At 45.4% G+C, this 27941-nt stretch overlaps 1 protein-coding gene across 2 annotated transcripts in view; it reads right to left on the reverse strand.

The window, feature by feature from the left end:
• The window catches only part of itpr2 (inositol 1,4,5-trisphosphate receptor, type 2), a 286274-nt gene that overhangs the window by 36515 nt on the left and 221818 nt on the right, over positions 1-27941 (reverse strand). The window contains exons 44-52 of one of the 2 annotated variants that reach the window (XM_052034332.1): positions 25190-25285; positions 23301-23417; positions 21531-21641; positions 18529-18721; positions 16780-16905; positions 11673-11848; positions 7448-7612; positions 5199-5397; positions 4997-5029 (exon numbers count right to left, since the gene is read on the reverse strand). In XM_052034332.1, coding sequence (XP_051890292.1) covers positions 4997-5029; positions 5199-5397; positions 7448-7612; positions 11673-11848; positions 16780-16905; positions 18529-18721; positions 21531-21641; positions 23301-23417; positions 25190-25285 — 1216 coding nt within the window. Of the gene's footprint in view, positions 1-4942; positions 5030-5198; positions 5398-7447; positions 7613-11672; positions 11849-16779; positions 16906-18528; positions 18722-21530; positions 21642-23300; positions 23418-25189; positions 25286-27941 lie in introns of both variants that reach the window. The other variant, XM_052034331.1, reaches the window with a different exon arrangement.

Genomic DNA, 27941 nt, shown 5'->3' on the forward strand with positions numbered 1-27941 from the left:
ACCATGTACATCAAGCTATCTACATGAGTTACGTCTGTCTCCTTTCCTGAAGGCTTTTGTCAACGGATGGACCCACTACATCGCATGGAGTCCCAGAAGAGCAGGCAATCCTCTCAGAGACCGAACGAAGATTCATTGATTTCTCATAGAACAAGCTGCAATCTTTGGCCACCAGCAGTCCCCTGCCCCCACCCCCCCACCCAACATCTGTCAAACCATTCACTGAAGTCCAGACAACACAGTCCTCATTATTCATGGGATGTCCAGTGTGAATTCTCTGGGCCTGGAGAACTGGAGAGGATGTTCTTTACACCCGTGCCTGAATGGCAGATAAATGCCTGAATGGCAGTTTCAGATGCCAAAATCTGTTGTCAGAAATTTGAGATCTATGGAGAATTAGTGGGACCATTCATACACACTGTGTATTTGGGTCCTTCTGCAAAAGTCAATGAACGTGTTCACTTAGTTATTTTCCTGCAGCAAAACCTTTAAAAGGTGTCCCACTGGGGTGCAATCAGAAAATTAAAAGTAAACTTAACGTTCCATTCGGAGACATTAAGAGGATGATCGGAGGCCTGTTCAGAGGGGTGCCTTTTAAGAGCAATGCCAACGACGAAAGATGCAGAGGCAGCAAGGTTGAGGGAGGGAATTCCAGAGCTTGGGGTAAGAGGCAGTGAAGGTGCGGCCACCACGGGTGGATGGGTTAATCACCAGAATGTGCAAGAGCCCAATATCGGAGCAGCTCTGATTTCCCAGGTAGCTATCGGGCTGGAAGATCGGGGGATTTAAACATTTGGATGAAAATTACAGAAATCTTGGACATCTCTCTCAATGTTGGCCTAACTCCATCCACAAGTTTGCAGATGACACCACCGCAGTGGGCCATATCTCAAATGATGATGAGTCGGAGTACAGGAAGGAGATAGAGAGCTTAGTGACGTGGTGTCATGACAACAACCTTTCCCTCAATGTCAGCAAAACGAAAGAGCTGGTCATTGACTTCAGGAAAGGGGGCGGTGTACACGCACCTGTCTACATGAATGGTGCTGAGGTCGAGAGGGTTGAGGGCTTCAAGTTCCTAGGAGTGAACATCACCAACAGCCTGTCCTGGTCCAACCACGTAGATGCCACGGCCAAGAAAGCTCACCAGCGCCTCTACTTCATCAGGAGGCTAAAGAAATTTGGCATCAACTTTTATGAATGCATCATAGAAAGCGTCCTATCTGGATGTATCACGGCTTGGTACGGCAACTGCTCTGCCTGGGACTGCACGAAGCTGCAGAGAGTTGTGGACACAGCCCAGCACATTACGGACACCAGCCTCCCCTCCTTGGACTCTGTCTTTACCTCTCGCTGTCTTGGTGAAGCAGCCAGCATAATCAAAGACCCCACCCACCTGGGTCATTCTCTCTCCTCCCCTCTCCCATCAGGTAGAAGATAAAGGAGCCTGAAGGCACGTACCACCAGGCTCAAGGACAGCTTCTATCCCACGGTGATAAGACTATTGAGCAGTTCCCTTATACGATGAGATGGATTCTTGACCTCACAATCTACCTTGTTTGACCTTGCACCTTATTGTCTACCTGCAATGCACTTCCCTGTAACTGTGACACTTTACTCTGTATTCTGTTATTGTTTTTACCCTGTACTACCTCAATGCTCTGTGTAATGAATTGATCTGTACGATCGGCATGCAAGACAAGTTTTTCACTGTAGCTGGGTAGAAGTGACAATAATAAACCGACACCAATACCAATAACAGTTGTGAAGCTTACACTTAATTATGCTTTGTGAAATGATCTTCTCACAAGGTTAAAATGCCTGTATAAATAAAATTTATTTTTGTTATTTAAGCAAATAACAGAATAATTGATAAATGGGCAGCTGGATATGTTTTGCTGGCAATGCATAAGAAAAAATACTGTTCATAAAAGTCAGCACTGTTTTAAATGTGCCCACAAAACCACTTTAAACAACTACTCCCTCCACAGGTAGTTGGATGGGTACATGGATAGGAAAGGTTTAGAGGGATGGGGGTCAATTGGAGGCAAATGGGAGTAGCTTAGATTGCATTTTGATCGGCATGGGCAAGTTGGGCTGAAGGGCCTGTGTCTGTGCTGTGTGACTCTCTGACACCATCACCCACCAGCAGTGCGAGATCACAACAGGATGCACCGCGGTGACTTGCTGAGGTTTTGTCTCCAGCACCTCCCAAGCCCATGTCTCCTCCATTCAGAAGGGAGAAGGACACCAGGTGTGTTGGGAACACCTTCCCCTCCAAGGGCCTTTCCAAGTCACACACCATCCGGGCTTGGAAATACATCTCTGTTTCTTCAGCACCGTTGGATCTAAATCCTGGAACTCGCTACCAAGCACACCATGGGAGTCCCACCACCACAGGGATGGTAATGAATGGAGGTAGCTCACCTCCACCTTCTCAAGAGAGCTGGTGATGGGCGTTAAGTGTTGGCCTTGCCGGAAACACCCACGTCCTGAGCACTGCAACTGAAGAAAAGTATTGCGGATGGCAGAAATCTAAAACAAAACCTGAAGATTCTGGGAAAAACCCTCAACGGATCAGACAGTAATTGTGGAGAGAGCGGGATAGTGTTTCAGGCTGACATCCTTTCATCAGAAGATCAGCGTTCCCTGGGAATTAATTATGTTGTAAAGAGGACGTGATTTGTTTCTCCTCCGAATATAATTACATGAAAGGCTCTGTCAAGCATTTTTGTGCAGAGAGGATCTCTAACCCACAGTTCATGATATTCCACGAGGCTGGCTGTGTATTTGTTAGTAGAGATTAAGTAGAGTGGAAAGATTAGGCATAAGGGATGTGGGATACTCCAATACATCAAATATTCCTTGCTTCCCTTGAGTAGCAAATAGGCAACTAAACAGCAGATATGTAATAAGATTTAAACATGACGGAAGAACATCACAAGACACTGGTCTTTAAAGGCAGTTACTTATGGACATTACACTACATCCTATTTGCTTCATCGGTTTATTGACCAAGCCTTTCCTCAAATTAGCTGAAACAATGATACGCATTTTGCAAAGTATGATGAAGATGTTTGCTGCCTTTAATCTATGAGACTGACTAATTTTGAACTGAGCACATCTGAAGCTGAACTGATAAGTTCCAAAGCTGCTTTCTCCTCCAGCTGCACTGCTTTGGAGCCATCTCTGGCATTACCAAACAGAATCAGTAAGCTGAGAGTCCAAGCTCTCCACAAACTATTCTCCGCTGCAAAATCACCTGAAACTGGTACAATGTGCTCCAAAATGTGTGAGAGTACTTGATGGCTAAGTTATTGCTACTGCTTAACAAGCACACTGGCCACAAAAACTGCAACTTCCCCCAGGTCAATTGAAAATTTGAAAATATTTGAAATTAATTATAATGGTTTTAAAATATAATTTTATGTTATAAGGTTCATGATATTTCAGCTTATGTGCATGTTGCCATCTGTATTAGATGCTTTATAAAGTGTTTAAAAGAGATAGGACATTACTTCCCAGATTGCTACCTGTAGAAATTACTTATACTGGACATCTTTTCAGGCTGGCACCTGACACCAACCAAGGTCAGAACAGGGGAAATTCATATCACAGGGATCATCGATCATTGTAAGCATTTTTCCTTGAGGGTGCTCGACAGAGTAGATTCAGTGAGCCGGCTGGGGAAAGTTTCCTGTTTGTTCGACATCCCAAACGTAGATTAATTAGCCACTGTAAGTTGCCCCTGGTGTGTTGGTGAGTGGTAGAAACTGACTGGAATTGATGAAAATGTGGGGGGAAATAAAATGGGATTCATGTAGGATTGCTATAAGTGGAGGCTTGAGAGTTGGTGCTGACTTAGTAAACTGAAGGGCCTGTCTCCAAGCTGCCCTGAGGGGAGCCGAGATTCAGGGGGGTATTGTTACAGGATAAAGGATATCCAATTAAAGTTAAGATGAGGAATTCCTCCTCTCAGAGCATTTTGAATCTTTGGATTTCTGTCAGAAGGCTGTGGACTGAGTATATTTGATGATATAGATTTTTGGATTACAGAGAAACAATGAGTAATGTAGGTTGGCAGGAACATAGAACAGTATAGCACAGGAACAAGCCCTTCGGCCCACGATGTTGTGCCGAACTAATTAAATCTAGTAATTAACTGCCTAACTAAATTAATCCCTTCTGCCTACACAATATCCATATCCCTCCATTCCCGGCACATTCATGTGCCCATCTAAGAGACTCTTAAACGCCACTGTCGTATCTGCCTGCACCACCACCCCTGGCAGCACATTCCAGGCACCCACACCTCTCTGTGTAAAAAATTTGCCCTGCACATCTCCTTTGAACTTAACCCTTCTCACCTTAAATGTATGCCCTCTAGTATTAGACATTTCAACCCCGGGAAAAAGGTACCGGCTGCTTATTTATGCCTCTCATAATCTTATAAACCTCTATCAGATCTCCCCTCAGCCTCCACCGCTCCAGAGAAACCAACCCATGTTTGTCCAACCTCTCCTTACAGCACATGCCCTCTAATTCAGACCTGCTAAACCTCTTCTGCACCCTCTCTAAAGCCTCCACATCCTTCCTGTAATGGGGTGACCAGAATTGAATGCAACACTCTAGATGGGGCCTAACCAGAGCTTTATAAAGCTGCAACATAACTTCCCAACTCTTGAACTCGACTAATAAAGGCAAGCTTGCCATAGACCTTCCTTACCACCCTATCAACTTGTGCAGCCACTCTCTGGGAGCTCTGGACTTGGACCTCAAGATCGACTCTGTACCTCAACATTGTTAAGGGTCTTGGGAAGTTAAGGTCAGTGGGATCGATGAAATCAGCCATGATATTACTGAATGGAAGGGCATTCTCAAGGGGCTGAATGGCCTAGCTGTGTTCTTATGCAAGCTGTGTTGTTGCTGTGTGTTTACTAACCTGTAGGTGCAACAGACAAAACAGAACAGTTCTCCCGACAGACTTGTTCCTTACTGTTCAACGTTGAGCTGTATCTGTTCTCCTGATCTGCATAAAACAGAAAATAATTAGTGTGAGACTGCAATTCATATTTCTCATTGGTTTCAAAGTGTCAACCCTAACTTGCATTTTCTTGGGTGGGAACTTTTAATGTAGAAAAATACCTCACAGTACAATGCACTCAACTCCAAATGGCATCAGAAAGAAATCACGTCACCTGATAGAGAGGTCTTGTTCTTCTCCAGTCGGTCAACCTCCATGATGAAATCATCTTGCAGAAAGAGGAATCCCACAATAGAGAAGAGGTAGACAAGGATGAGAGCCAGTGCTGCTGTCAGAATGATGGACCGACCATTGCGTGTGACACTTTTTATTACATTAAGCAATGTTTCTTGCCTGTGGATCAAGTCAAACAGCTGGGAAAAGAAAAATAAGTCATTCAATTAATTATAATGAGGAAAACACAAATGGAAATAATTGAAACTAAACAGTTTTATAAAACACATGATAGAACTCAGGTTTCTTCTGAGTAAAGCAGATTCAAGAGACAAACTTCCCAATATGGTTAAAAGGGGAAGGATTCTGTCCCAAGAGGAGAAAGGTCTAGAGAGAAAGACTTCAGCAAGCAAGAGGAACATTGATTTAACAGTCTTCTGAAAGGATATGCCACCTACCCAACGGTAATAAAACAAAGCTGGGTTCAGGAGGGATGCTACTGAAGGTATGCCCAGCCTTGGGAGCTGTTGCAACAGTAGGGGTGAGCTGCAGGGGCATTGGGGCAGTTGGATTTGTTCTGGACTGCTTTTTTTACAAAAAGCCACCTCAGTGGATTGAATGGCCTCATTCTACAAACTCCAAGGATTTGAGCATCCAATGCCGCATGAACCTGCTAAAAAAACGAGGAATGTGACTGGGTGGCTGGAAAGCCCAATTTATCTGCAGTCTTCTTTGGGTTGCTGAATAGGATACCCTGCAGAAAATGCCCTCTGTAACTGGTTAATGAGCAGCAGTAGAGTGTTTAAGCTAAAGAACAGTTGGTTTCAATGGATGTGTGGAATATTGACAGTGAGATGTATCTCTCCCTGGCGAAGCAAAAGTTGAGTAAATACTTTGGACCGATGATCACAGTGTCTAACAAGAGCCCTAGACTTGATAAAACGAGGCTTTAGGAAAACACTTTCATCAACTTCCCCCAGATTCTAACCCCCACCTACACACCAGGGGCAATTCACAGTGGCCGATTAATCTACCAACCCATACGTCTTTGAGATTGTGGGAGGAAACTGGAGCACCCAGGGGAAACCCAACCCGGTCACAGTGAGAACGTGCAAACTCCACACAGGCAGCACCCAGCATCTATGGAGGAAAATAAAAACGGTAGTATAGCGGTTAGCATAACGCTTTACAGTGCCAGTGACCCAGGTTCAATTCCGGCCACTGTCTGTAAGGAATTTGTACGTTCTCCCCGTGTCTGCGTGGGTTTCCTCCTGGTGCTCCGGTTTCCTCCCACATTCCAAAGACGTACGGGTTAGGAAGTTGTGGGCATGCTATGTTGGCGCCGGAAGCGTGGCGACACTTGCGGCCTACTCCCAGAACACTCTATCCAAAAGATGCATTTCACTGTGTGTCTTGATATACATGTGACTAATAAAGACATCTTAAACAATCGACATTTCGGGCCAAGACCCTTTATCAAGACTGGAAAGGAAGAGGGCAGAAGCCAGAATAAGAAGGTGGGGGGAGGGGGAGGAGCACACGCAGGCAGGGGATAGGTGAGTTCAGGTGGTCGAAGAGCTGCCCTCCTTAGATGCTGCCTGACCTGCTGAGTCCCTCCAGCACTTTTTGTGTGTTGCTCCAGATTCCAGCATCTGCAGAATTTCTTGTGTCTCAGTTTTGCTGCTTCACGGTAAAGTTTCTTCCAGGGACACCTACCCTGAAGGAGTTTTCTTCCTCTCTTTGACGGGAGTTCTATGAGACCCTCTCTCACTGCTCCCTCTGTGATCTCGACTGCTCTCCTGCTCTTCCACCACGTGAGCTATCACCTGAACTATCCCCTGCCTGCGTGCGCTCCTCCCTCTCCCCCCCAACCTTCTTATTCCGGCTTCTGCCCTCTTCCTTTCCAGTCCTGGTGAAGGGTCTCGGCCCAAAATATCGACTGTTTATCTCCCTCCGTAGATGCTGCCTGACCTGCTGAGTCCCTCCAGCACTTTTTGTGTGCATTGCTCCAGATTCGAGCATCTGCAGAATCTCTTGTGTCTCCGTTTTGACAGCACCCAAGGGTCAGGATCAAAGCCGGGTCGCTGGACCTGTGAGGCAGCAACTCTGCCAGCTGCACCACTGCAGTGAGATGCAGAGTAGATGCATCACGGAACACGAGATATCACTTCTGGGAAAACTTATAGCCTCCTCCTGCCCGGGTGTATTTAAATAAATGAGAATCATTCAGACGGCCGAGTTATCACTTACCAGGAAACTGTAAAAAAACTCATGGACGAAGAGACCCAACATGCAGACAACCACATAGAGCACGTGGTATAAAAACTCCACATCCATGACCACTGCCTTATAACCGCGGGTGAACGTTCCACGGTTCCCAACAAAACTGACCAAGAACACAATTTTATTGCACAGCTAAAGAAAACAAGAGAATATGATTTCAGTAAACGCAAGAAAAGAAATTTGCCGCAGCGTTAGATTCATATTTTTTCCACTTGTATACATTCTACTACCTTGTTAAATACTGATGGAAGCGACTCTTCGGTGAATCATGCAACAGCTTGATTAGTAATGGGACTGAAACTCACTTCAGCTTCATTACATTCTGAAGCAGCTTTGCATAAGGGCTGGGCTATATTATGAGCTGTGGTTGAAGACACTTTGAGAATGGGAAAGAATTTCAAAGAAAAATCCAATCTCTCATCACGAAATAGTCATGTGAAAATATGCCTGGGAATTTTTTTTGTAGGGGAAAACGACTACACCTATGCATTGGTCAAGGAATTTATTTTTTTTTACAATTTCACCTCAGACAGCCAACAGTGGGGAAACATATCCTTTGATCCATACTGGTAAATGAATTCAATATTCTCCAGTCAGGGAAACATCAAGAAGTCTTGAAGAGATTAGAGGCATGGATCACATTTGTGAGATTTCAGTCACCATATTTAAGAGACTCTTAGATACACACGTGAATGACAGATTCTGCTCTAACTCCATCTACAAGTTTGCAGATGATACCACTGTTGTAGGCCGTATCTCAAACAGCGATGAGTCGGAGTACAGGAAGGAGAGAGAGAGCTTAGTGGAATGGTGTCATGACGACAACCTTTCCCTCAATGTCAACAAAACTAAAGAGCTGGTCATTGACTTCAGGACAGGGGGCAGCGTACATGCACCTGTCTACATCAATGGTGCTGAGGTCGAGAGGGTTGAGAGCTTCAAGTTCCTGGGTGTGAACATCACCAACAGCCTGTCCTGGTCAAATCATGTAGATGCCATGGCCAAGAAAGCTCACCAGCACCTCTACTTCCTCAGAAGGCTAAAGAAATTTGGTTTGTCCCCTTTGACTCTCACCAACTTTTACCAATGCACCATAGAAAGCATCCTATCTGGATGTATCACGGCTTGGTATGGCAACTGCTCTGCCCAGGACCGCAAGAAGCTGCAGAGAGTTGTGGACACAGCCCAGCGCATCACGGACACCAGCCTCCCCTCCTTGGACTCTGTCTTTACCTCTTGCTGTCTTGGTGAAGCAGCCAGCATAATCAAAGACCCCACCCACCCGGGTCATTCTCTCTCCTCTTCTCTCGTCTTCCATCAGGTAGAAGATACAGGTGCCTGAGGGCACGTACCACCAGACTTAAGGACAGCTTCTACCCCACTGTGATAAGACTATTGAACGGTTCCCTTACACGATGAGATGGACTCTGACCTCACGATCTACCTTGTTGTGACCTTGCACCTTATTGCACTGCACTTTCTCTGTAGCTGTGACATTTTACTGTGTACTGTTATTGTTTTTACCTGTACTACATCACTGAACTCTGTACCAACTCTATGTAACTGCACTGTGTAATGAATTGACCTGTACGATCAGTTTGTAAGACAAGCTTTTCACTGTACCTCGGTACAAGTGACAATAATAAACCAATACCAATACCAGATAAATGGATGGCTATGTGGGAGGGAAAGGTTAGATAGATCTTAGAGCAGGATAAAATGTCGGCATGACATTGTGGGCCGAAGGGCCTGTACTGTGCTGTAATGTTCTATGTTCTATATCATTGAAATCTGGTATTCCAGCGTGTACTTTACAATTGCATTAAATTTGATTAAATGGTTCCATATTTGCTGGTGAAGATTTTGCACTGCCACCACATTTTCAGCTGCATATAAACTACCTTTTTGGTCTGTTGCCTAGAAATGTATCCTGGTGCACTGGGACCATTACATACACATCATAGCATTTTGTGGTGTCAATCTACTACTAACTCTACACGCCCGATCATTGTAGACTGCTTCTGAATCCATGCCATTCACTTCACTATACAGTGTGTTTAGCTCGACCTACTAGGGGTGACTACTTCACCTCAATACTCTGGATTAGATGGAATGAATCCTTGGATGCTGAGGGAAAAAAGAGGGTATTTTGCAGAGACCCTGGCCATAATCTTTCAGACATCTATATATTCAGTGGTGGTGCCAGACAATTGGAAAGTCATTACTGTTACCCCCCTTGTTCAGAAAGGGTGTAAATATAAACCCAGGTACGTGACAATAATAAACCAATTTACTACAGACCAATCAGTTTAGCATCAATGGTGGGCAAAATTCTAGAAACAATAATCAACATCAGAATTGACATGTGTGGATTGATTAGAGAAAGCTATGAGTTCATCAAAGGCAAACCCTGACTGATTAACCTGTTAAGAGTTTTCTAATGAAGTAACAGAGACGCTAATGAGAGAAATACAAGTAATTTTGCTTTAGTCTTGTTATATCAACAATTGTGTCAATGGGAAAAAGGGGGTAAGGGGCTAGAGAGTTTCAGATTCTAAATACCAAAGTTATTTTTCCACCAGGATTTTCAAAAATGAACATGTTTTTAATAGCTATAAGTTTATTTTGTCACTGCAAGATAAAAAAACGCTAAAGTCTGTTTAATAGAGTATCATAGCACAAGTATCAATAGCATATGGCCTCCCATGGTGAAACTGGCAGCCTGTGTTCTTAAGAGACAGCGGTGTCTGATTACTGTGGGGAAGTTAATGGAAACAGGTATTTTCCCCCAAGGCTGTTTTTACCAAGGCAGCTTTTTTCCTGCTTGTCAATTTCCAAAATAACTCTTAAGTGGTACTCTAGTTCCCGATAGAAATTTTGTTATAACCAATTCAGTTTGTGTAATACTAACAGTGTTCCCTAATTCATGTTACGGAAACGTGTGTAGGAGCAGAGCTATCTGTATAGTTGAAGTGGTGTAAGTGGACTTCCAACAAAGAGTTAATAAAGTGCCCTGGGATAAAAGGCCCTGACTAAGCATCGAGTAGAAGTGACAGGTTGTCTCTCAGACTCCGGGGACTACACTGTGGAGTTCCACAGGAGTCAGTGCTGGGATCACTGCTTTTCTTAAAGTATTGTGATGACTGGGACCTGGGTGTACAGGGCACGATTTCTATGTTCGTAGATGGCACAGGGTGACCTATGGGGAGGACAGGAATGGACTTTAAGGAGATACAGACCAGCTTGTGGGATGGGAGAACAGGCAGCGGATGGGACTTATTGCTGTGAAATATTGGGTTTCGCAAGGAAGAAGGAGCAGGAACAATATAAACCAGAGGGAGCGATTTGAAAAGGAGTGCAGGAACAGAGAGGTCTAGGGGCCAGGACACAGATCCAATGGCGGCAATCAAAATGGAGCTGGAAAAGTGTGTGAAAGGAAAGAATTTTCAGGACTGTGGGGGAGAGAGAGGGCGATTGAGATGAGCTGGATTATCCCTATAGTGAACCAGTACAGACTCGATGGGAAGAGTGGGCTCCTTCGGTGCTGTAACCATTCTGTGGACTGCGCTCGGGTAATTATTTTCATTAACCTCTGCCTCCATTGAGATAGAAAGCTACAGTACAGAAACAGGCCCTTTGGCCCAGCAAGTCCGCACCAACCATCACTCACCCATTTACATTAATCCCACATTAATCCCCCTTTTCTGTTTTTCCCACCTTCTTATCACTCTCTCCTTTTTTTACGTTCTCTCCCAGATTCTGCCACTCATATATACACGAGGGGCAATTTACAGTAGCCATTAACCTACCAGCCAGCACACCTTTGGGATGTGTGAGGAAACCAGACCACCCAGAGGAAATCCTTGTGGTCAAAGGGAGAACATGAAAACTCCATACGGACTGGACCTAAGGTCTCGGTCTCTAGTGCTGTGGCTATCTACTCGCTGAGCCACTGCGCCATCCAAAAATATCAACTTAATTCTTACCTCCCTAAAAACTTGCACATAACAATTCATTGGATATAAATACATTCACATGATTTTTCAAGGTATTTGCTGAACTACAAAAATACTCTCAGGATATCACAATTTTTAGGTCACAATAATAGACCCTGCCTCCATAAAAAAGTGTCCCATATTAGTAAGGTGAACATACAATGTCAATATTTCTGGGACAATGTATTGCTACTTACATTGAGAGCACCCAAGAGTATCAAAGTCGGTCCCAACCCGATCGTGTATATGGACCGGAACATTACGGACACAGTGAATAGTCTTATTCCATGAGGTTTTGGTACGAGGATAAGCAAAACAGTGCAAACAATAACCACGATCCAGAGCAGCAGCGAAAACAGGGGTGAGATTGTACCTGTAAAGAGGAAAAGAACAACAAGATGATTGAGGTGTTTGACAATAGCAACGGCCCACTGGGGTAGAGCAGGAACTGATACTCACGGGGTCAGTGGATAGCACTGAGGCTGGCTTTGAAAGTAACAAGCATCATATATCATAGATATTAATCATCATTTCATTTATAACTCAATGAAACACTTTTCTCCACGGATACTGCCTGGCCTGCTGAGTTCCTCCAGCATCATTGTGTTTTTCATCCAGATTCCAGCATCTGCAGTCCTTTGTTTCTCTGGAAACACGTTCTTGCCTATTTGACCCAGCTGTCCATTCCATGGACATCTCCCTAAAGTCTACCGTTATTCTCCTCATAGTTCACTGTGTCCCCAAGTTTGCCATCATCTGCAAATTTGGAAAATGTGCCCTGCGCACACGAGCCCAACCAATATATATTAAGAAAAGTAGTGGTCTTAGTTCCCCACTAGGGAACTCAACAATCCATTTCCCTCCAGTCTGAAAAAAGCCTGCCTTGAGGTGAATGGTCCTCGCAGTAATCTATGTATAAATGACAGGGCATCTTCAGTTAAACTTAGCCAAAGGTTCCTGTCTAAGTTGCACTGCCACACTATTCACTTTATGAAAATGGTGTCTTATTTTCCGACTCACCAGTAAAATTGAAAGTCAGCCGCAGCTCACTTGTGAACACCCTTGCCTCTATATCACAGGGACCTGAGCTCGAAATTAGAGTCATAGAAAGGCAGAGCACAGGAACAGGCTCTTCGGCCCATCAAGTCCGTGCTGACTGACTACACTAATCCATTTACACGAATCCTACATTAATCCCATTTTTTTATTCTCCCGACATTCCCATCAACTCCCCCCAGGTTCCACCACTCACCTACACACTGGGGGCAATTTGCAGCAGCCAACTAACCTACCAGCCCGCACGTCCTTGGGACGTGGGAGGAAACCAGAGCAGCCGGAGGAAACCCACGTGGTCGCGGGGAGAACGTGCAAGTTCTACACAGAGGGCACTCGAGGTCGGGATCAAGCTCCGGTCGCTGGAGCTGTGAGGCAGCAGCTCTGCCGGCTGCGTCACTGTGCCGCCGTTAAATGCTGTGTCCTGCGAAATTCTGAGCTTCACATGGCACTACTGAAGTGCTCCATTGTCAGAGAAACTGATGAACAGAAAGAAAAGCCTGCACCCCATCCGCTCTTTTCTGGGGGCTTTGTTTGGTGACCTGGAAGATAATTATTCCTCAACAGATTATCTGGTCATGACCACATCTTGAAGAAGCAATGAAGCCTTGAACGTTACTATCAAACGGGGCAGTGTATGCAAACTGAGAACGAATGCGATGTCGTGTCCCTTTCAGACTAAGTATGCCTGCAACAATGTGAGAAATGTTCATTATCACCAGCTAGCCTCTTTGGAAGTGAAAATGAATTAGTATGTGTGGAGTCTTATTCTTTTAAGTTTTAATTTGCATTGGAGATCACATAATGTTAAGCTCTTAAATTAACACATTTCTTTCCCCACTTTTCGTTTCCATCCTCTTTATTTCACTCTTGGCCCAACCTTTCTTTCCCTCTCTTCATTTCTCTCTCCAAACCTCATTTGAATTGAATTCGGTAGCGTGGCGGTCAGCGTGACGCTATTACGGCGCCGGCGACCCGGGTTCAATTCCGGCCGCTGCCTGTGAGGAGTTTGTACGTTCTCCCCGTGTGACTGCGTGGGTTTCCTCCGGGTGCTCCGGTTTCCTCCCACATTCCAAAGACATACGGGTTAGGAAGTTGCGGGCGTGCTGTGTTGGCGCCGGAAGCGTGGCGACACTTGCGGGCTGCCCCCAGAACACTCTACACAAAAGATGCATTTCACTGTGTGTTTCGATGTACATGTGACTAATAAAGATCTTGTCTTATTTTACCAATCTGCACTTCCTCCTACTGCTAACTTCATCATTTTTCCCTCTGATTAAGGAGGTACGTGATGCTGGCTGTGTTCACTTGGCTCCCGGATCCCTACTTCCCATGCTCTGCTGTTACTTTCTCACACTTTTAATGACTAGCTTCACAAAACACTTAAACATGCCAGAAAAATATCCTGCTACAGGAAACCTTACACCTTTAATTCCTCAGGAGGCTAAAGAATTTGGCACGTCCCCTTTGAAACTCACCAACTTTTATCGATGCACCATAGAAAGCATCCTACCTGGATGCATCACGGCTTGGTACGGCAACTGCTCTGCCCAGGACCGCAAGAAGCTGTAGAGAGTTGTGGACACAGCCCAGCGCATCACAGAAACCAGCCTCCCCCTCCTTGGACTCTGTCTTTACCTCTCGCTGCCTTGGTGAAACAGCCAGCATAATCAAAGACCCCAACCATCCGGGTCATTCTCTCTTCTCTCCTCTCCCATCAGGTAGAAGATACAGGAGCCTGAGGGCACGTACCACCAGGATCAAGGACAGCTTCTATCCCTCTGTGATAAGACTATTGAACGGTTCCCTTATACAATGAGATGGACTCTGACCTCACGATCTACCTTGTTGTGACCTTGTACCTTATTGCACTGCACTTCCTCTGTAGCTGTGACACTTTACTCTGTACTGTTATTGTTTTTACCTGTACTACCTCAATGCACTCTGTACTAACTCAATGTAACTGCACTGTGTAATGAATTGACCTGTACGATCGGTATGCAAGACAAGTTTTTCACTGTATCTTGGTACAAGTGACAATAATAAACCAATACCAATACCAATTCTACTTTGATCTTCAATGCTCACCTGCAATATGTATTATCAAAAATTGAACAAAGAATTTATATGATGCTTTTCATGACCTTAAGACAATTCAACGAACTTCATAGCCAATGAACTACTTTTCAATCTGATGTGGTGGTCAACTTGTGCAGCACAAGCTGCCATGGAGCTGCGTGACGATGACTTAGTACCTGTTTTCAGTCGTACAGCAGGGAAACAGGCCCTTCGGCCCACTGAGTCTGTGCTGACCATCAAGCACTCATTTGCTCCAATCCTACACTGATCCCAAATTATTCTCCCCACATTCCCATCAACTCCCCTCAGATCCTACCACTCACCTACACACTAGGAGAAATTTATCGAGGCCAATTATCCCACCAACTTGCATGTCTTTGGGATGTGGGAGGAAACCGGAGCACCCATAGGAAACCCACACGGTCACAGGGAGAACGAACAAATTCCACACAGACAGCACCGGAGGTCGGGATTGAACCCGGGTCTCCAGAGCAGTGAGGCAGCGGATCTACCAGCTTCGCCACTGTGCATGTTGGTGAGGATTGCTGGCAAGATACCAGGTGAATCTGGTCTCTGTGGGACTGTTGCTGTCCAGCTAAGAGGGCAAACAAGGCCTCAATTCGATGGTGTACTGGAGAGATGGCTCTTCTAACCTGTAACACTGCCTCAGCAATGTGAGTCAACCTAGATGTTAAGCTGAGACACAAAAGATCCTGCAGATGCTGGAATCTGGAACAACACACACAAAGTGCTGGAGGGACTCAGCAGGTCGGGCAGCATCCGTGGAGGGAAATAAACAGTCGACGTTTCGGGCCGAGATCCTCCATCAGGACTGGAAAGGAAGAGGGCAGAAGCCGGAATAAGAAGGTGGAGGGAGGGGGAGGAGCACAAGCTGGCAGGTGACAGGTGAGTCCAGGTGATAGGTGAGTTCAGGTGAGGGGCGGGGGGGAAGGAAGGTGGGTAGGGGAGGGGGGGAAGATGTAATAAGCTGAGAGATGATAGGTAGAAGAGGCAAAGGGCTGAAGAAGAAGGAATCCAATAGGAGAGGATGGTAGACCATGGAATAAAGGGAAGGAGGTGGGGAATAGATGGGCAGGTCATGAGAGCAGGGGAGGGGAAAGAGAAGAGGTGAGGGGCCCACAGGAATGAGGGAAAACAAAAGGGGCAAAAAAAGTGGGGGGGGGGGGGGTCAGAAAAAGCTGGGAGGGGTTACCGGAAGTTAGAGAAATCGATGTTGAGGCCATCAGGTTGGAGACCACCAATATCGGAAGTTAGAAGTTATGCACCAGTCTTTGGAGTGGCACTTGAACCCAAAACCTACAGGCAGTGCTTCCTGGCGTTCTGGCCAACAATTAGTCACCAACATCACTAAAACAGATTACCTGGTCAATGTACACAGCTGCCGTGGGATCTGCTGTGGATATTAACTGCCAGGTGTCAAGGGTTGCCACCCTGTAGAAAGGATGTTAGAGTGGGTGCAGAAACGACCGATGGGAACGTTGCTGGGGCTGGAGGGCTTGAGTTGTAAGCAGAGACTGGATAGGCTGGGACTGTTCTCCCAGGAATGAAGGGGCTGAGGAATGACCTGATAGAAGTTTGTAACAAAAATAGGAAAGGCATAAATAGGGTAGACAGTTACAGTATTTCTTCCAGGGCAGGGGGTTGTAAAACTAGAGGGCGCAGGTTGAAGGTGAGAGGGGAAAGGGGAGCTGAGGGGAAAGGTTTTCACACAGAGGGTGGTGGGTGTATGGGATGAGTTACCGGGGAGGTAGAGGCAGGTACAACTACCCTGTCCAAATGTCTATTAAACATTATAGTTGGCCCATAGACCTCTAAACCTTTCCTATCGACATCACTGTCCAAAGGTCTATTAAACATTAATATCGATAGGAAAGGTTTAGAGGGTTATGGGCCAACTCCAGACAAATGGAATTAGAATAGATCGGCATCTTGGTCAGCACGGACAAGTTGGGCTGAAGGGCCTATTTCTGTGCTGTATATCTCCATGACCCTCTACAATCACATGGAAGTCCTGTCTAAGTTGATTCATTCCTCCTGTTAAGTCACACGGCTTTGAATAATAAAATCAAACATGTACCACATGCTGTCGTTTCAGGTTATCCAGGAAAGTGAGCACACACTACAACAATTAATTTTAACGTTCAAACTTACCCTCATCACCATCATCTCCGAATGGATAGAAAAGTGCGACAGCCAGGTTGATAAATACTGCAAAATTGAATGAAATGTTTCCCCATAGCGACATGTTTTTTGAGAACCAAAACAAGCCTGGATTGTCTGAAGAAAGAGAGATGAAGGTAATTAAAACTCTGGTATAAATCCTCATCTAACAGGGCCGAGCCTACAGTGACAAGAGTTTTAACCACATGAATCACATAGAATGCACAGAGAGCGGTTCTTGCTATCCAACGTGGTCGCCTCAGTTCCCCTCCCACAACCTCATCAGCTTATTCTTCCATTCCTACCTCCCTCATGCATCAACCTCAGAAACTCAATCGCTCCTTGCGGAAGTGAGTTCCATTTTCTAACCACTTTCCCTGGAAAGAAATTGGTCTAAGTTCTTTGTTGCCTTTCTCGGTGACTATCAAAAGCCTTTAAGCAAGAGGTCATGAACCTGGAACCTCTAATCCTGTCCACCGATACTGCCTGAATGTTTGAGCAGTATTTCTTATTTTTGTCTTACCCTTGCGGCCCCTGGTTTCCCAACAGGAACAACTCCTCTATTTACCCTGCCAAAGCCTTTCAGAATTATAACCGCCAACTGCTCCCACATTAGGTCATCCCTTGGGGGAAGCGTCTCACCCATTAGATCTTGTGCACTCTATGTACCACTGGAAGTTGAATGAGTTGGGAAGGGCATGGTAGCAAGGCATCCCTGAGAAGGCAGACAGACTGATGATAAATGGAATGGAAAATGGGGCAAACAACATGAAGCCAAGTGCCTATTAGTGAGCAATCAGCTAACTAACAGCATTACAACAGTCTCACAAACATGGACTGCCTGAGGACGAATTTATGGATGATAATCCGAAAGGTCTGGATAAATAATTGAGGGAACCATAGTTCAAATCCCATTAAGGCAGATTGAGAATTCAATTCAATTTAAAAAGATGTATTAATTGAAAAGATGCTTTCAGTAAAAGGGAGCATAAGCAGCTGCAAGAAGCTAACAGATTCATGATTAAACGTCAGGTGATCTGCCATCCTCACACACACACTGGAAGTGGTAGAAACAGATACGATAGCAACTTTTGAGAAGCATTCAGACAGACACATGAACAGGCAGGGAACGGAGGAACGTAGACCACGTGCAGGCAGATGGGATTAGTTTCGTTCGGCTTCACGGTCACATAGACATAGTGGGCCGAACGGCCTGATCGTGTGCTGTACTGTTCTGTGGAATTTGACAAGGTGGGGTCACATGCCCAGGAGTCCAGTTATTGAGAGGAAGCACATTTACAAACAAAACACATTGGGTGAGAGAAACCAAAGTCCGAACACAGGGAGGTGCGATCTGACCTGAATTCATCGTAAGCATCAACCCTATCCCATTTAGCATCAATGGCCTCACACACACGGAACATTTCCTGCTTCCCTTACGCCCCTATCTGCTGGTGCGTCAGGTCTGACTTCAGGAACGTGGGCACCTCCAGCTTTGAGCTTCGCCAGGAAGGCGGAGGATCTGCCCCAAGGGGTAGATGAAAAGGCCAAGGGGGCGAATAAGCAGCAGAATATCCAAAATCACCTTTTTTGTGGATAACCAAGAAGTAAACATATATAAAAAAAACATTAGCTGGAGGTTTACGCATAACAAAACATTGCCTGTAATTGTTAATGAAAATGACAAATGTGTCTTCCCAGCAGTAAGCAACTCAACTGGATCGAAATGATAGCATTTACTTTTGATCTTCTTTTGCCAAATCATTTCGTTGTAGAGATCCTCAGCTTGCTGGAAGAAGTCGTTCACTTTGCTGCCCTGTTCATCCCTCTCTGTGGTGTTGAACACCTTCCATTTCGACTCACGCGTGAGATACCCACAAATGCTCGGCACAGGGAAGACAATTTGCTCCATAGTTCGATCGTGTCGTACAATCTGATGACAGAAGGTAAGTCCAATTAACACAGACCCTTCTGAAGGATGCACAGTTCGTTTACAAAGAACATAAGCTCTCCTGGTCTGGGTCCCCAGCCAACTTCATCCCACAAAAGTGTTTCTGACCATTCCATTCCAGCCTGGAAGGACACCAGGCTTAAAAGCAAGTAAGAATTGCCAACAACAAAGGCCTTGCCAAAGATGGACACGTGTTCAGAATTAAACTTTTAAAAACGAAGAGAGGCATTATTTTCCTTAACATCTAAAATATGCAGTTATTTCCCGCTCCTGATGGACCATTAACATCCTAAATGAACAAGGGCAGGCTGCTCCCCTACTCAACCAGACCCCAACACAACTGTGGCCTAATATCCAAAACCAGCCCTTACCACAAACCCCTGTCTTCAGTTAACAAAATCTCTCAACCCCAGATGTAAAGTGAACCATTCACTTGCATCTTCTGCTATTCACAGAAGAGTGTTCCAAATTTCGCAGAAGAGTTTCCAAATTTTGCTCCTAAAAGACTCGCTTCCAATACTTTGAGCATGGTCCCTAACCACTGGGAGCTGTTCCTTTCTCTGCCTACTGCTCCCCTCTTGAAAGATCACCCTATTTGTGCAAACGTTCCTTGTCATTTAAGCCTTTGTGCTCAAGTATCACTCCGATAAACCTGTGAGACACCTGATAAACCAGTGCTAAACTCCCTGATAAACCCACGATAAACCTATGCTAATACACCTGATAAACCAATGCTAAACTCCCTCCAAGGCCAACACCTCGCTGTCACGATGTGCTGCGCAGGACAGCTCTGAGAACTCCGAATGGGTCCGACCAAGGCTCTGCACAGTTGGACCATGACTGCACCCACTTCTGCTCCAGCCCTCCAACTATAAAGATCAGCATTCCGTTTGCCTTTAATTATTTTCTGTAAATAATTTGTGTGCATGCACCCTCAAGTCTCTTCATTTCTCGCCATTCAGAAAGTACAGGGGGTCCCCCAGTTACTAATGCCCACCCTTATGGAAATCCGACTTCACGCAAATTCCCCCATACATTTTTAAAGCATTTTTCTAGAAAGGAATAATAATGTTTCATGGTATTCGTTAATGACTGGATGCAGTATATATTCCATTAGTCTAATTATGGGTAGTCTTATGGTAAATATTCGATGAAATGAAAGAATTATAGCAAGTTTATGCCAAGTGACTCGATATGGCTTACTGTGGAAAATGGAGGTTTCTGACTTATGGATAAATCGGCTTACGGACAGTTCCAAGGAATGGAACCCTTATGTAAACTGGGAACTGCCTGTACTTTTCAAGTCCAAATTGAATGACTTCATATTTTTCTACACTTCACCCAATGTGCCTCAGATTTGCCTATTTGCTTAATATATTAATGTCTCTTTTAATTTGCTGCTTACAAGGCTGCCTACTTTTCATGTTATTGGTAAACTTGGATCAGGGTCTTTCTCTCCCACTATCATCATCACTGGTCACGGCAAGCCCGTCTGAGTGCCTGTCCACTAACCCTCTTTCCGCTCAGCCAGTTTCTTAACCAGGGCCTGAAGAAGGGTCCTGACCCGAACTGTTGACAGCCTCAACAGATTTTGTTCTCTGTGGATGCTGCCTGGCCTGCTGAGTTCCTCCAGCATCATCATGTTTTTCATCTAGATTCCAGCATCTGCAGTCGTTTGTTTCTCTGCTTAACAAGGGCCATCATTTGTCCTCAATTCCCCGAGCTTCAACGTTGCCCTAAAGTCAGTAAGCATGTCGTAGCCTTCCAGACTCAATACTGAATCCTCCAACTCTCAGTAACTCACTCTTTCTTTCTGACGCTGAGGACTGACATATCAGTGATAGTGTGCGAGGGGGAGTTGAAGTGACTGGCAATGGAGAGATGCAGATCGCGGCTACGGACGGAGTGCAGGTGTTCTGCGGAACGGTCACCTCGTCTGCGTTTGGTCTCACCAATGTAGAGGAGGCCACGCTTGGAGCACCGAATGCAGTAGGTGATATTGAAGGAGGTGCAGGTGAATCTCCATCTCACCTGAAAGGACCGTTTGGGATGGACGTTTCTATGTAAGTACAGATTATCAAGTCATTAACCCATTACTGATTCTGGGAACTTCATATCCACACGCTAGATCCTCCATTTCCTATCCTAAATCCGTGCTACAATTCCAAAGTACTAACCAGGTACAGTTAAACTCTGATAATCCGGCCCGTGGAAGACTTTGGTGGTGCTGGATCAGCAGATTTTCCGGACTATTGGATGAACTATTACTATCCCATCACACATTTAATTCATTTCCTTTTAGGAACGTTTGTAATCCTGGTGAGTTTAGAGGGAGTGTGGGGACTGTGGCCTCAGTGAACAGAAAGGGAGCTTAAGAACCAGGTCCCCAGGGAGTGGGAAGGGAGCTCAGCAACCATTGCTAGTACTGTTCCATCAGGGTTTCTGATTGGTCAGGTGGAGGGTTACCAGAGTTTCACTGTAGATGGATTCTTGATGAGCAAGCAGATGAAAGGTTACTGGGAGAACACGAGAAGGTAGGGCAAACAGATCATCCATCATCTAATTGACTGGTGTAGCAGCTTGATGAGTTGAGGGGCCTAATTCATTTGCTCACACATACCACAGTGGCTGAGCGGCGCTAAGATCATGAAGGCTTAACTTACTGCAGTCATTTTGTCATTTGCCCAACTTCTCACTAATTACATATCTCGACTTGCTCTAAAATTCCTGCCCACTTTGAAAGGACAGGTGTTACCAACTGGGAGAACGTAACAGAGGCCGGTTTCCGTACTTCGATCTGCGCAGTGCGATTGGCGTAATACGTTAAAGCTTCAATGCCCTCGTCCTGCGGATCCGACCCAGGTTTAAGCTTCTGCTGCAGTAACTTGTTATGTTGCGATAGCTGGAAGAGAAACAACATTGAGTCCCTGTGTAAGTGGAGTTCTGTAACAGGAAGGTGATAGCTGAGATACATGGTTGGTCACAGTACAAAGGCACAAGCTCTTGGCAATGTTGTGTGCTGTGTTGAGATGAATGGTTAAGTGTAGTTCTGGGGAAGTGCTGCACTCCCCAGAGTGAATGGGTTTGGGCACAACATTAAAACACGTTAGCTGAAGATTATCACATTGCTACTGTGGGAGCTTGCTGTGGATTAATTGCTGCCTACCCTTCCCACATTGCAACAAAGTGACGCTATTACAGCGCCAGCGACCCAGGTTCAATTCCGGCCGCTGTCTGTAAGGAGTTTGTACGTTCTCCCCATGTCTGCGTGGGTTTCCTCCAGGTGCTCTGGTTTCCTCCCACATTCCAAAGACGTACGGGTTAGGAAGTTGTGGGCATGCTATGTTGGCGCCGGAAACGTGGTGACACTTGCGGGCTGCCCCCAGCACACTACACAAAAGATACACTTCACTGTGTGTTTCGGTGTACATGTGACAAATAAAGAAATCTTATCTTATGTTTCAAAAGTCCTGCTCTGCCTGTCGAGCACTTTGAGACGTCCTTAGATCGTGGAAAAACCCAGTATCAAAGCAAATCTTTCTTTCTTTATAAAGACAGAAAATGATGGAAATACTCAGCAGGTCAGGCAGCGCCTGTGGGGAGAGGCACAGAATTAACATTTCAGGTTGGAGATCCTTCATCAAAACTGTCCCCAATGTGAAACGTTAACTCTTGTTTCTTTTTCTACGGATGCTGCCTGACCTGTTGAGTGTTTCCAGCATTTTCTGGTTTTATTTCAGACTTCCAGCATCTGCGGTATTTTCTTCTTCTTCTTTCTTTATACTTATCCTGTCACTTGCAAATACAAACTGGGTTACTGGTTGAGCTGACTGAACCCAGCCCCTTGTCTACGAGTTTCTGACCCAGTGAAAAATTCCACTCCTGTGCGTCTGATATACCTGGGTGACCAAAGCGATTTATAATGGTGAAGAAGTACACAGGTGACCCCACATACGGCAGTTCCGGTAACGGAAATTCACCCTTATGGAACTCACAAACCACTGCCAATAAATCTGTGATACGGAATAAAAATGTGCTCTTACTACATTTATGTGGGGAAAAATGTACATAAATAACCACAAAATTAATATTTTCTCAGCTTGCATTTCTTGACACATGCACTGATGACACAGCTTCACGTGCTGTGATATGGACTGTATCTGTTCTGTATTAGTTGAAAACCCAGCATTGGCTGGACTACTTAAAGGCGGCACCATTAGATCCAGAATATTGTTGCAGGCTCTCACCAGTTCTTCTGGGCGCATGCTGTACAGAATTCTTTCTGCGTTCTCACTTCGTGTCTGCTTTCCATTATCGAAAGTTGTGATGTGGACTGTTTTTGTGGGAACACAACCCCCGTAACGTCGGGGTCACTTGTACGGAATGTATGAGATAAATCAGCACACCTGTACTACCGTGCACAGCCATGCTGATTTTTAATGAGTTTTTACCCTGTACTACCTCGATGCACTGTGTAAAGAATTGATCTGTATGAACGGTATGCAAGACAAGTTTTTCACTGTACCTTGGTACAAGTGACAATAATAAACCAATACCATACCTGGTGAGCCAAGATATAAATATTATGGCCAACATCCTTTGGAGAGATATAATCGTCTGAAATTTCATCATCGCTGATCTCCACGCCTTGACTATAGGCATTCTTTATGACGTCAACCTTCAAAAGAAAAGATATTCAGCTTGGAATGGAGAATCCTGATTGGAGCTAAGTTGAGTAATTCATCTGAAATGTATTAACAGAAGATTGCTTTTGACATTAATGCTAAACTGCTGTGGGAAGATTAGAAAATGGGTGATGGCTTCAGTCATGGGGTGTGATTAGCTGGGGAGCACTGGCCAATTTCACCTTTCTTTGACCAGTTCTGGACACCTCAAGGCCTCGCTGTGGCAGGTAGGGTGCACAGCCACATTTCCTGCTTGGAATGAGACAGAAAACGCTCCCCGTCAGACCAATCACACATGCTCCTTGAGGCTGTCATTGAGATTAGCATGGTGCAGAAGCCAAAACACAGACCAGAATATGGGGCTTGGCACTGAAGTCACATCACACACCTGGTCTGTAGGTGTCAGATTTGTGGCCCCACCAACAGAAGTTCCCCAGGAGCTCAGCTGAAATATCTGGTGTCAGGGCCAATTGAGACATCAACCACCTCTCCCATCACACTGGAATTTCCCGTAATCCACAGAAAGCAGAGGAAACCCCTGGTGTTTCAGGTGTTTACCTCTGAAATGAGTCCCTAGTTTGTTTCAGGAATATATTTTCCTTATCCCTAGTGTCCGACTGACGTTGCCTCAGTACAAATTTACTTTCTTCCTAAAGTCAGAAGCTTTGGCTAAATTTCCTCGTTTTCTGTGCCAAGGTGTCCAGTGTTGGCAGAGTGGTTAAACTTTAATGAAGTCAGGTTTAATGAGTTTAAAAAGGAAAGTTTATCAGGTGTAAAAAGCCACACCGTGTTTCCAGTTTACTCAATACTCAAAAGTGTTTAAAGGAACAAACATACCACATCTTGTGCTTTGAGTGATTTTCACACTGCAACGGTAGGGCAAGCTGAGAATTCAATAAAGGTTACAGTCATGGGAATAACACATGTTCAGCAGGGTCAGAACAATGCAAAACTTTGCAACAAGAGTTCTGGAATATGTGCTTCTCAATAGCTAAGTGATAAGGATGCACTATTTAAATTGTTACAAACACATCTCCATTTAATGGAGACAGGGTGGTGAAGAAGGCATTTAGCACCCTTGCCTTCATCAGTCAGGACATTGAGTACAGGAGTTGGGATGTCATGCTACAGCTGTACAAGACGTCGGTAAGGCCGCATTTGGAGCACTGTGTACAGTTCTGGTCGCCCAGCTACAGGAAGGATGTCATTAAACTGGAGAGGGTGCAGAAACGATTTACGAGGATGTTACTGGGACTGGAGGGTTTGGGTTATAAGGAGAGGCTGGATAGGCTTGGATTTTATTCTCTGGAGCATAGGAGACTGAGGGGTGACCTTATAGAGGTTTATAAAGTCATGAGGGGCATAGATAAGGTCAATAGCCAGGGTAAGGGAGTCCAAAACTAGAGGGCATAGATTTAAAGTGAGGGGAAAGATTTAAAAGGGACCTGAGGGACAACTTTTTGGTGGGTATATGGAATGAGCTGCCAGAGGAAATGGTAGAGGAGGGTACAACTATGACACTTAAAAGGCATTTGGACAGGTACATGGATAGGAAAACTTTAGACAGATATGGGCCAAACGTGGGCAAATGGGACTAGCTCAGTTAGGCAACTTGATTGGCATGGACGAGTTGGGCTGAAGGGCCTGTTTCTGTGTTGTGTAACTCTGTGACTGTAATCTGTTCTGTATTAGTTGAAAACCCAGCATTGGCTGGACTACTTAAAGGCGGCGCTATTAGATCCAGAATAATGTTACAGGCTCTCACCAGTTCTTTTGGGCGCATGTTGTACAGAATTCTTTCTGCGTTCTCACTGTCGTGTCTGCTTTCCATTATCGAAAGTAAAAGCTTAGAAGCATTGTTCTGTTTTACAAGAGAAAATGTAGAGGAATTTTAATTAAGACAACATGAAATAATATCAAATGTCCTCTTTTATTAAGACTAAATGTACTTTAAAAAGAGGAAATGCTACAAACTCTCAGCAGGGCAGACAGCATCCGTAGAGAGAGAAGCAGAGTTGACATTTCAGGTCGAAGACTCTTTGTCAGAACTAAGTGTTTTTGTGAACTGGCTTGAGGTTGAGGCAAAGGATATGCTAATTTTATTGAAGCGGGGTTCCCATAATCAGTATCTTACAGTGTTATAGTGTCAAGTAAATTGGCTCCCCAATTTTCAACACAGAAGCAATGACCATACTTCACTGGTTGTGGACTGTCTGAGGTCATTGTGAGTGCAATACTAGTTTGTTCATTCTGGCTGAAGCTCGTTCCATTTTCAAGCTGAATTGTCGTTGAGTAGGCATAGTCCAGGGTCAATTAGAGGTCTACAGCTGCTTCCAGACTAGAATACCTGTTCACCTCCAGGTCAGGAGCGGCATGTGCTGCCCTGCTGCCTCCTGTGGACCAGAGGGGGGACATCTTGTTACTTTGCTTCACGACAGGAACAAGTTGAGGTGAGGCTTGCTGGCTGGAACTGGCAGTTCCCATGGGAACTGCCGACATCCGAGACTAACAGAGTGATGGGTGGTCCATTGTCGGGCTGGGCATGGAGCCCAGCGCTAGGGTCCACCTCACTGAGACTCCTCACCACCTTGGGGAAGCACCTCCCCGATGCCATCCCATGGCAGGTCAGACCTTGAGGAGGACGATATATCCCATTGAATGAATGGGGATCCTGGGCCGGTGGATTGCAAAACAAAAGGGGGAGTACTTTCTAAGTTACTTGTTTACTGTTTATAAAGATTTCATATAATTTGCATGTTTTTAAACTAATTTTGCTTTTTATGATTTTAAAAACTGGGATTTCTTCACTATAATTTTAACAGTTTTTAAACACTCCTGTCGTCGGAGACACGTAAAAACTCATTGATTTCATGCTCCCTCTCCTATCAGATCCCATCATCTTCAGCCCTTTGTCACCTCCACCTCTCACCTCCCAACTCCTGCCGCTACTTCCACTCCCCCCTCCTCCATCTGCCGATCACCCCTCCTCACCTGGATCCACCTATCACCTGCCAGCTCTTGCTCCGCCCCTTCCCCTGATCCCTTTATACCAGCTACCTCCCCTCTATCTTTCAGTCCAGATGACGGGTCTCGACCCGAGACGTCAACTGTCCATTTCCCTCCACAGATGCTGCCTGACCCACTGAGTTTCTCCAGCATCTTGTTTTTCGCTTGTGAAAACTGTAAATCCCCACACCCCTGACAGCTTTGAGAGAAGACCGAGTTGAGCCGCAGTCTTGCCTCTTATCCATCCTGCCAAGAATGTCCAAAGGCGACACTGCTGCATCTCCTGCACCATTACTGTGGCGTTGAGGACGTGGAGGGTTAGGTGATGGGGGTAGGAGGGGACTGGGGTGTTGGCTGGTTCCTGCACACCCCAGACCACATCTGTTCTGTAACCGTTACCCTGGAAACATAGAAACTAGGAGGAGTAGACCATTTGGACCTTCGAGCCTGCTCCACCATCCAATATAACCCATCACTCAATGCTGTTCCTACCTTTTCCCCATACAACTTAATTTCTTTAACCACAAGAACTCCTTCTTGAACATATCTAATGATTTCTGCCTTCTGCGAGACAGAATCCCACAGGTTCAGTACTCTTTGGGAGAAGAAATTTCTCCTCATCTCAATCCTAAAAGACCCAAGAATCCTTATGCTCTGTTCCTAATGCTTTTCCTGGCCTTCCTTGCTGTTCATTTCCCTATCCTCTTCGTTAGAACAAGCGAGCCCCACCATTTAACAAGTTCACGACTGACCTGGCTACAACCTCAGTTCTCCATTCTCACCCATCCCTTGCCATCAAGAACCCAGCTACCACTGCTTTGTAAGTGTCCACTTCCACCGCCCTTTGAAGAAGAGAGTTCCTCCGAGAATTTTGGTGCATCTTTGTCTTAAATGGCCAAGCTCTCCATAAGTCTCTCTCATAAGTTTTGATGACAGCTATCCAGAAATTGTTCACTTTTTACGACGGATTAAGCAGGCACTGTGAGTAGGCCTGGTGCTCAGACCAATGGCCATCAAGAAGCAAACTCGAGGAACGGGTGTTAAATCTGGTTTCATGGCCGAATAACTCACCTCGACGTTTCCCACTGTCAGCTGCCTGCAGAGGTTGCCCCGCTGACTGCTGGGAAGTGAGTCAGATGAAGAACGCTCTCCACAGCCACCGCACCGCGGCAGGAAAGACTGTCATGGAAGTGAGGGAGGCGCAGGAAAGTGGGTGGGGGGGGGGCAATGGGATGCAGCACTCTGTGTGCCTGGGCAAACACCCCATGTGATATTCTGACCCACTGGGTGTGGCCCTAGAGTGTAGTGAGTTATGGGTCACTGAGGGACCAGTGATCAAAGAGGCACACAATACAGAAATGTTGTGACCACCACCAGTGATATTTCTGGACAAAGTCCGGCGCAGGTGATGGGAAAACGTCACTATCCCAGTGGGAACCCTTTAATTTGCCTCCTATTTCCACCTTGGGGTGGGGTTTGCTCCTTGTTTCACAGTGAATGAGAAACACAGG

This window comes from Pristis pectinata, chromosome 19 (genome assembly GCF_009764475.1).
Source record: "Pristis pectinata isolate sPriPec2 chromosome 19, sPriPec2.1.pri, whole genome shotgun sequence".
In the NCBI taxonomy this organism is placed as follows: Eukaryota; Metazoa; Chordata; class Chondrichthyes; order Rhinopristiformes; family Pristidae; genus Pristis; species Pristis pectinata.